The sequence below is a fragment of the Oryzias melastigma genome, linkage group LG2 (assembly GCF_002922805.2).
Source record: "Oryzias melastigma strain HK-1 linkage group LG2, ASM292280v2, whole genome shotgun sequence".
NCBI classification, from domain to species: domain Eukaryota; kingdom Metazoa; phylum Chordata; class Actinopteri; order Beloniformes; family Adrianichthyidae; genus Oryzias; species Oryzias melastigma.
This window is the reverse complement of record NC_050513.1, coordinates 9133206-9143065: the sequence shown is the minus strand read 5'-3', so window position 1 is coordinate 9143065 and position 9860 is coordinate 9133206. Positions and strand designations below refer to the sequence as shown.

Sequence of the window (9860 nt, the reverse complement as noted above, 5' to 3'; positions counted from 1 at the left end):
CCTCCTAAATGAGTCTAAAATAAAATCTCTCCAACCATCTTTTATCTCAGCGCTCAGCTATTTTCTTCAGCTAAAGATGCCAAGTTTAAATGGTTCCACAGCATGAAAACGTCTCTCCAGTATCGGCACCTGAATTCACTGCATAGCTGACCTGAGATCAGACGTTTTCCTGCTTTAATGACTCAAAATGGAGACAATTTTCTCAAAACGGATAAAAACACCTCTGGACTAAAAAGCTAAAGTCTTTTTATTTTCAGTTTTGAACAACATTTTACTCTAAAAATGAAAAACTAAATTAAGGAGTTCGGCTAAAGTGTAAAATGAAAGTCTGTAAATGAGACTTTTATTTTGAAACATACAAAACTGCAACCGTACCGTCCTTATTTAATACAATCTAACATTTTTTCAGAAAATGTAAAAAAAAATGATGCTTTAAATCTCATAAAATCAAATTAAACATTTGTTAATCCAAAAAGATTAAATATATAAGGTCCACCGTAATGTTTTCATTAAATATTCCTTGTTTAAACTGTTTAAAATGCAAAACATTTTAAGAATTAAATCAAAATTTAACTAAAGATGATATTTAAAATAAAACTGCTGTCTACATTAGAATATAAACTACACTATATTTGGTGTATTCATGACTTACAATATTTTTATTTACTTCAAAATAAAATTTTGCTTATTTTTCTCTGGCAATCTATGCTAGCTATAGCCACGCCCACATTTTCTTAAGTTTTGTGTTCTTAAGACAGTGTATTTGAACTATTTGCATAATTTATCCCAAAGAAGATTACTTTGATACATTTTAGTACTCCATGAAATTAAAAGTAGGCAGTCAAAACAAAAAATCAAAAGCTGTGATGGCGTCTGCGATGTATTTATATATATATCTTGACTGAACAGTGAAATTGAAGCCTGAAGACAGGCTCCGCCTACCTCGAAAACATTCCAAAAGTAGGCGGGACAAATCAAATGTAATGTTTTGTTGAGTCTTCCCACCGACAAATCAAGAAAACACACCACTAATGGACGGCTTTCCTTCCCTACCCACTTCCTTCCCAGAAGGAAATTTCCCAGAAGTCTTTGCAAAAACCTAGCATTGATTCTCAATAAATTAGCAAATATAGACCACAATGCAACAGGAAAAAAAATTTGTGATGGCGTCTGCGATATATATATTTTGTTGAATTCCTATCCATAAATAAATATACAATATATATAAAATCCGTCATCGCTTATAGGATTCTGAAAGGTGAAAAATGAAGACTCCGCCCACCTCAAAAAGTATTCCAAAAATGGGCGGGACAAAGAAAATGATGAGTTTTGTTGAGTCTTCCCACCTACCAATCAAACTTACAAAACTTACTCCCCTGAGTGCACTAGAAATTTCCCAGAAGTCTTTGCAAAAACCTAGCATCGATGTTCACTACAGAACAGAATATAGACCACAATGCATTGCAGTTGAACAATTAAAAAAAAAAAAATTTGTCTAAAAATGTAATTTTTTTATGTTTTGTACTGCAACATCCGCTACTTCCTGGTTTGGTTTTGACTTTACAAGCAAATTGGAGCAAACTGCACTTTATTAAACCTTAAGATGTAAATCAAATGCAGTGAATTTAATCATTTTAACAGTTTTTATTTACAATTTCCAAGTTTTGTTCCCAAAATCTGATTAAATTTGTTACTTTCATCATGAAAGATTTCTTTAAATTGTGTTTTTTTTATTATTGTCTTTTTTTCTATTGTTTTATTAATTATTTTAGTCATTATTGTAATAAAATAGACTTTCCTAAATATCTCATTTTGCTTTTCCAGACAATTTAGGTGTAAAAATGTCTTTAAATGATCTAAGATATTTAAAAGCACATATATTTTGGGGTTTCAATCCAACATTTGCTTTCAAGTTATGCATACAGTTGACAGATGTTCTTTATCTTTGTAGGAACATCTTGGAAATTTCCAGAAAACCTGCCCACATGTAAAAAATATAACATCTTTAAGTTATAAAACTGTATTGAAAAGTGCCCAAAAAGCAGCTGAAGTGATGGGAAAAAGTACTGAAAATGTCCAATAAAGTAAAGTTACAAGAAAATACGTCAGCGGAGTTGGTAGATTTTCCACACTTTGACTGGGCAGATGTTCTAAAAAATAAATAAATAAATAACCACAGTCAATATATTGTTTTTAATTTCTGGGAAATAAGTTATTAAAGCAAAATGTTGTAGTGCCTTCCAGCAAAATCTAAATCATAAAGTTTGACATTTTCATGAAACAGTCTTGTAATTTTCACCTGTTTTGAATTAAAATCAAAAGAAACAAATTGTCTCCAGCTTTTGGTTGCTGAGGTAAACTATAAGTTACAGCTTAAAAACATATACAAATATGTCAATTTATTTGTATAAATCACAGGAATATGATTCATTAAAACCTTCTATGAACATACAGTACATGATGCAACAATCAGTAAAAAAACTCCAGTGGTCATCTTCTTAAAATGGAACTAAAACGATGACTCAACCCCATCAGCAGCCAATCACGTTCCATCTCTCTGTTCCCTAAAGTTCAGAGTGAATTCTGGGAGTGAGGTCAGGACTCCCGTCCGTCACAGGCTCCTCGCCGTACGAGTCTTCCTCCTCCAGCTCCTCCTCCTCGTCAGCCGGGGTCGGCGGTTCCTGCGCCTCCATCACTTTCAGGAAGTCGTAAAAGTCGGCCGAAGGAGGCCAGCTGTCTGCTCCCAGCATCCCTATGGAGGACAGTTTGTAGTATAAAAGAGTGACCAGTAACTAAAGTAAATTAGTCAAATACATTAAAAGTAACAAGAATGAATTTTATTTGGGGGGATAATTGTTTTTCTGATCTTTAGGATTGGTCCATGAAAAAATAATTTCAATCATTTATGCTATTTTTAGTTTTTAAAATTCAGATTTTAAAAAGGGTTGGTTTCAGCCTCTAAAGTGGACATCAATAAAGACGAGGTGGAAGATGAAGTTTATTACTTTGACTACACTGCATTTTAAATTAATTTAATTTATTTTAATAAAACTTTGTGAAACTAGAATGAAAACTGAGCAATTTTCATCTGTGCAAAAAAAAAGTATATAGCGACAGTGTGACATGGCCTTGAGCTATTTAGCTACTTTAGCACTAAGGATTCTAACTATTTCAGTTTTTAACTTTGTTAGCTATTTAGGATTCTGGCTACTTAAGCTGTTTATCTAATTTATTATCAAACAACTTCAGCTTTTCAGCTACTTCAGCTTTTCAGCTAATTCAGCTTTTTCACAGTTTTAGCTATTTCACCTTAGGTTTTTCACAACTTAAGCTTTTTAACTACTTTAGTCTAACAACTTAAGCTTTTTAACAACTTCAGCTTTTTAACTGCTTTAGTTTTTTTCACAACTTAAGCTTTTCAGGTATGTTAGCTCTTTAGCTACTTCAGTTTTTTCACAACTCTAGCTTTTTAACAACTTAATCTTTTCAGCTACATAAGCTTTTTCACAGCTTTAGCTATTTCACTTTAGGTTGTTCAGAACTTAAGCTTTTAACTACTTTAGTCTAACAACCAAAGCTTTGGAGCTACTTCAGCTTTTTAACAACTTCAGCTTTTTAAACTACTTTAGTTTTCTTTTCAACTTAAGCTTTTTAACTGCTTTAGTTCTTTTAACAACTTAAGCTTTTCAGCTACATTAGCTCTTTAGCTACTTCAGCTTTTTCCACAACTCTAGCTTTTTAAGAACTTCATCTTTTGAGCTACTTCAGCTTTTCCACAGCTTTTGCTTTTTAAGTTCTTTAGCTATTAAACCACAAATATTTTTTTTACGTATTTAGAAAGGAAAACCGAAACAATATAGAACATTAAAATTATTTAACTCATATTTCAGTATTATTCATCTGAAAAACACCTTTTTAATAGAATCTTTAAAGAAATTTGACTTTTTATCACGGGAATCAAAAGAGAATAGCTCCTTTCTGCAACCTGGTCTAGTGGTCATTTGAGGTACTGCAACACTATTATTATTATAGACAAGTGACCAGAGTAAACAGCTTTAACCACTATAAAACTCACTGTTTATGGACCATTTTCAGAACAATGTCTGCTTTCAGTTTCTACCAAAAGAACCCACGCATCATTTAGAAACTTCTTATCAGATCTTAACTTGAAACCTTCCGACCTGAACGCTTTGATCTCCTTTATGTAAACGACGCTTGCAGCTCTGCTGCATGAAAGCCCCCACCTTCACTTTTTCTGTCACAGGGAAAGCCACGATGGGAAATAAGTGCATCATTAGATGCTTTTAAACTGACTGACCTCCAGCCCGCCACCCATGATTCAGTTATCCATTACATCTAAACCGTGTATCGGTGAGTAATCACTGCAGGAAAAAGGGCCGATAATATGGCATCACCTGCTGGAGGGATGATTGGAGCGGATATTTCTGGTTCATTTGTGTGACGCGTTTAAGCCTCTCAAAGGGCGAATGTGACGACTGAAACAGAATGGAGGTTATTTATTATGAATCCGTGGTGCACATTCATGGAGAGAGCAGATTCACTCATTTCACAGCTGATAGAAAGATAAAGTCTCATTTCTATAGAAGATTTTTGAATATTATCTGGTTTGACTTTATAGTCTGCTTCTGTTGGACAAAACCAAATCCTTCATTTTGGGCTTGAAAAAAAAAAAGTTAGATGTGATAAACTACAGATACCAGCAGTCGGTACATTTTCGTGTTTCTATCAGTAGTGGAGCAATACCACCCATGACCACAGGGGGCTGTCAGAAATGGTGGCAGGACTTTTAAAGAATACGAGTTCATTCAAAACGACTAACTTCTGCATAACGCAGAAAAATAGAAACACAATTACAAATGAATGTCAACAAGATTTGTTAGTGCCCTCTAGTGGATATTTAATAGACTACAGGTAGAACTGTAGCATGAGCAGAGCGCTGATGCTAACTCCTTAGTAAGAAACGTCTCTACTGGTTAAGATAATTCACAACAAGTTACCAAATTATGTGATAGCCCAACTAGCATACAATTTGCACAGAGCATTTCGATAAAATTGGTACAACGGACTAGCTCCGCTAGTTCTGCAGGACCCTGGGTGGAGACCTAGTTAGCATTGCTGACCATGGGCGGCAATCCTGCTAGTTTGCTGGACACCGGGCGGCGCCTCATGCTAGCTCTGCTGAATGATGAACAGCGGCTCTCGCTAGCTCTGCTGGACCATGAGCAGCGACTCTCGCTAGCTCTGCTGGACCCTGGGCGGCGACTCTCGCTAGCTCTGCTGGATCCCAGGTGGTAGCTCCTTCTAGCTCTGCTGGACCCTGAGCGGCGACTCTTGCTAGCTCTGCTGGACCCTGGGCGGCGGATCTCGCTAGTTCTGCTGGACCCTGAGCAGCAGCTCTCGCTAACTCTGCTGGACCCTGGGTGGCGGATGTCGCTAGCTCAGCTGGATCAAGGGTGGTAGCTCCTTCTAGCTTTGACGGACCCAAGGTGGCGGCTCTTGCTAGCGGTGCTGGACCCTGGGCGGCGGTTTTTGCTAGCTCTGCTGGATCCCGGTAGTAGATCCTTCTAGCTTTGACAGACCCAGGGTGTCGGATCTCGCTAGCTCTGCCTGATCCCAGGTAGTAGCTTCTTCTAGTTCTGCCCCGCGGTGACCCTGCTGACTCTACAGGGCCGTGGGTAGTGGTGCTTGCTAGCCTCGCCGTACTCTCGGCGGTAGAGCTTGTTTTGCTGTCCACTGGGCGTCTGGCTAGCATAGCGGTCGCTCCAGCTCTACGGGCTCAGTAACAGGCTGGCAACATGTCCAGGGTGTATTCCACCTTTGCCCAACAGGAACCAGGACTGTCTCCGGCGACCCCAGCAGGTTAAGAAAATGGATGGAAGTTCAAGATGAAAATCCCCACATCGAGCTCCCCTATTGGATTTCTTTGAATGCACTAAATGAGTTTCTGAAAATGTCACATGCCCAAAGCTGAGTCCCTGATTGGATGACGTGCCCCTTCAACCCCGCCCCGTCTGCCACCCAAATCGCGCTGCATCCGGACTGACGTGCTGTGGCCGACGCCCAAATCGCACAGCGGGGCCTCAGATCACGTCTGTACGTTGACTAAACATTGAAACTTGACGCTCCTGTTGCAGCATGAAACAATTAAATACAAACACAATCAAGACTTTTTATTAATCCTTACTTTAGTGCAAAGTGCTCCAAAAGAAACACTTTGGTAGAGTTACTTCTTATGTAATTTATCGATTTCTTTTTTATTATTATTTTTTTTTTTCACTGTTACAAACTTATTAGGAAGAAAAGTGTCTATTGTGTGAGCTAAAAGTTGATTTTTTTTGCATTAGAGAAAGTATTACAAAGTTTGAACTGTTTTTATACATTTTTTTTTTATTAAAATTTAAGAACATTGTGTGGGATTTTCTTCAACATGGAGCATCATTTATTTGCCCTTTTATTGTGGCGGGGTGTAGATCCCTTTCCTGCATCTGCCGGCGAGTTGACTGAGGAAAATGGCCGAACAAGACGTGCTTTCAGAAAAGTTGCCAGATTTGGAGAAAATAAGTCACCAAGGAGGTCTGGAAAAACATTTAGTTCAACCAATCACACCTATCAGAAGAGTTTTCTGTAAAAACAACAAACTTTTGGGGGTTTGTAAATACATTTCGGCAGCTTTACCTGCTGGCGGTTCGGCGCCGTCCTGGATCCTCTGCAGCCACTGCAGAACGGAGGAGGCCGCCACGACGCTGTCAGCCGGGTACCGATAGACCTCCTCCCCGGTTGGTAAATGTGCGAGCACCAGAGCGGGGAGGGGGGGCATGTACCCCAGATAGGACCCCAGGACAGACATCCCCGCCGGAGTGCGGCCCCTGGAAAACAACGCTGAGGTCTAAACCTGGACTCTGATGAGGGAAATCCTCGTGACCAACACGTACAGGTGGATCCAGCAGGCCAGGTATGGCTCCGCCCTGGCTCCTCCCACCTCCACCACTCTCCTCATCTCCTCCAGCAGCTCCTGGTTCTGCCTCCGCCCGATCTCGTCCTCCTCCTCCCCCACAAAGAGCAGGAGCAAGGCTTTCCCCAGAGACAGGAAGGACGGCAGGTTTTCCACCGTTAGCTCAGGCTGTCGGGGAGAAAAAAAGACAAATTTGAGCGATTTCTGTCTTAATGTCAAACAAATACGAAGGAATAAGACCTTTATGGTAAAATTCTGCATACAAAAGTTTCTTTAAGCTGTCAAAAAAACTCATTTCCTTTAGTAGAAGTCATATCTGCAACGTTTGCCCATATTATCAACCCACCGCCGCCGTGCTTCACAGTGAGGCATTCAGTCTCTTTAAAGTCTTCAGGTCAGATGAAGTGCTTCCTGTAGTGACTTTCTCTAATAAGTTGCACTATTTTTTTTAGTCCTGACTGTGCGATTAATTAATCGTGACCTGTAATTAATTAAGGAAATTAATCATTTTTTTTAACATGGGAAAAGCCTCATTTTCAGTTTTCTTTTTTTTTTACTTTGTGACACTGTGAAACGGTAAAAGATCAACCTAAAACTAAAAATGTGACTTTATGAAGTTTATTTAATATGAAAGACTTCCAACCTTTACTTTGACGCCACCAAGGGGTGGCTGTTACCATGACAACGCCACAATTTTAGATGGAATAAAGTTCTAAAAATGTATATTTGTCTTAAATAAATGATATGAAAGGGAAATTGCTCCTCTGGAATTAGCCATTTGATGCAAAAATTGATTGCCATAAAAAAAAAAAATGCGCTAAAATGTCTAATTAATTAATCCTGATTAATGCAATAATTTTACAGCATTTTAACCTTGTTACTCAATCGAAGTTTTTTTAATATTCACCGTGTGGGTTGTGTTTGTTAATCCAGGGGGGGTGAAGGGTGGGCTGGATTTTAATTTTATTTTTTGTTTTTTAACTTTATTTATAAAAAAAGCGCAAATTAAAGTTTGATCGATTGATTGATTAAAGATGATTGAAACGTAGCTCTAAATTGCTGTATTTTCCTGAAAATTGGGGTTAAATTGATGGAATGTTCACAATAAAATCCAGAAAAATCTGAATTTTTCTCCTTTTATTCTCTAAACTGGAAGCAGATATGATAAACTTAGTGTCACCCTCGTGTTTTTTTTCTTTTTGGGGGGAATTCTGCAATTTGTTGACTAAATATTGTTGTTGTGAAGAAAGGTCAGACGCTGTCAGACGTTCCTTTCATCTCATCTTCAGATCAGATGACTTTTCAGATGAAAACCCAGATTTCAGACGTTCCCTGAAGGCAGCACAGAGGTCACATTCCTCCAGTCCATGAGGAGCTTTAACATTTTAAAGGCTTGAATTTGGACAAATTCAGGACGAAATTTTAAATGATGAGAGCGGCTCACGCGCGTACCATGGGGTGGAGCATCGCCGTGCGAACGTGTGCGAGCAGCTCCGCCGCGCAGGAGGACGCCGGCAGAACCGACGGATGAGCGGGAGTCCTCCAGTACGGGAACGCCAACACGGCGGGGAGATCCAGGCCGTGAGCTGCAGCCCTGTGCGCCACAAACAAACAAAGAACAAATAACTGCTGAAGAAATGATGCGTTTACGGAATTTCAAAATAAAAGAAAACAAACTTTGATTACTTTCACAATGTGTCGTTTAAAATCAATTGGTTGTGCGACAATTTTTACACAATTAGGGTTTTATATTATTATTTATTATTTTAGTTAAGAATTATTTTATTAAAAACTAACAAATAAGCAGCTTTTGGCTTTAAAAAATTGCTCAATAGTTTAAATTCTTGAAACCACACTAGTCAATCTGACCAACAATTTTTGTTTCTACTGATACGACTCAGACTTTACAAAGTCAAACCAATTTCTGATATGAAATAAATAATCCCATTTATATTATTAGTAATAAAAGTTAATTGAAGGTGGAACTTTTGTGTTTAAAATGATCATTTTAAAGACAAATCTAACTAAAAGCAGATTTATTTTAAAATACATAAAAGAATACTGGAATTAGATTTGTGGATTTGATGAATCTAGGATGGAGTATTAAAAACTAAAATATAGGACAAAAGAGATGTATAATTAGTGGTAATGTCAAAATTTTACAAGTATTAAGTTGTAGCATTATGAAAAAGTCGAAATTTACGAAGAGAAATTCGACAATTTACGAGAATAAAGAGGAAAAATTATGAGAAATAAACTGTATATTTACCAAAAAAGTCAACAATTTAAAACTAAAAACATGGAATTAGGAGAAAAGTTGTATATTTACAAAATAAAAAACAAAAGTTTATGAGAATAAAAACAAGGAACAATGGAAAAAAGCTATACATTTACAAAATGTGTTTTACAATTTATGAAACTAAAAACGAAAATTTATGAGAAATAGGTTGTATATTTACGAAATAATTTCAACAAATTACGAGACTAAAGATAAAAAATATTAGGAAAAAGATGTAGATTTATGTAACAAAAAAAACATTTAACAAGAATAAAAACAAGGAATGATAAGAAAAAAACTGTTCATTTACTAGAAAAAAATATAACAATATACAAGAATAAAAATGCAGAATTATGAGAAAAAAGTTGTAAATTTATGGGTGAAAAAAATCAACCATTTGCAATACTAAAGACGAGGAACAATGAGGAAATGTCATATGTTTTAAAAATAAAAACACAATTTACAAAACTAAAAACGGGGAATCATGCGGAAAAAGTTGTTAAATACGGAAAAAAAACAACAATATACAAAATTACAAGCGGAGAATTATAAGAAAAAAGTTGTAAATTTACAAAAAAAGCAAGAATTAAATAAAGACATTTTGAGAAA

The 9860-nt window shown here is 37.0% G+C and overlaps 1 protein-coding gene across 3 annotated transcripts in view; it reads right to left on the bottom strand.

Annotated features, from left to right (window-relative positions):
* Window positions 1–1396: 1396 nt before the first annotated feature.
* Window positions 1397–9860, bottom strand: part of txndc16 (thioredoxin domain containing 16) — a 17482-nt gene continuing 9018 nt past the window's right edge. For all 3 annotated transcript variants that reach the window (XM_036215655.1, XM_036215656.1, XM_036215657.1), the window contains 4 exons: window positions 8426–8567; window positions 6954–7141; window positions 6697–6887; window positions 1397–2752 (listed from right to left, as the gene is read on the bottom strand). In XM_036215655.1, coding sequence (XP_036071548.1) covers window positions 2565–2752; window positions 6697–6887; window positions 6954–7141; window positions 8426–8567 — 709 coding nt within the window. In that variant the 3' untranslated portion in view covers window positions 1397–2564. The remainder of the gene's footprint in view (window positions 2753–6696; window positions 6888–6953; window positions 7142–8425; window positions 8568–9860) is intronic.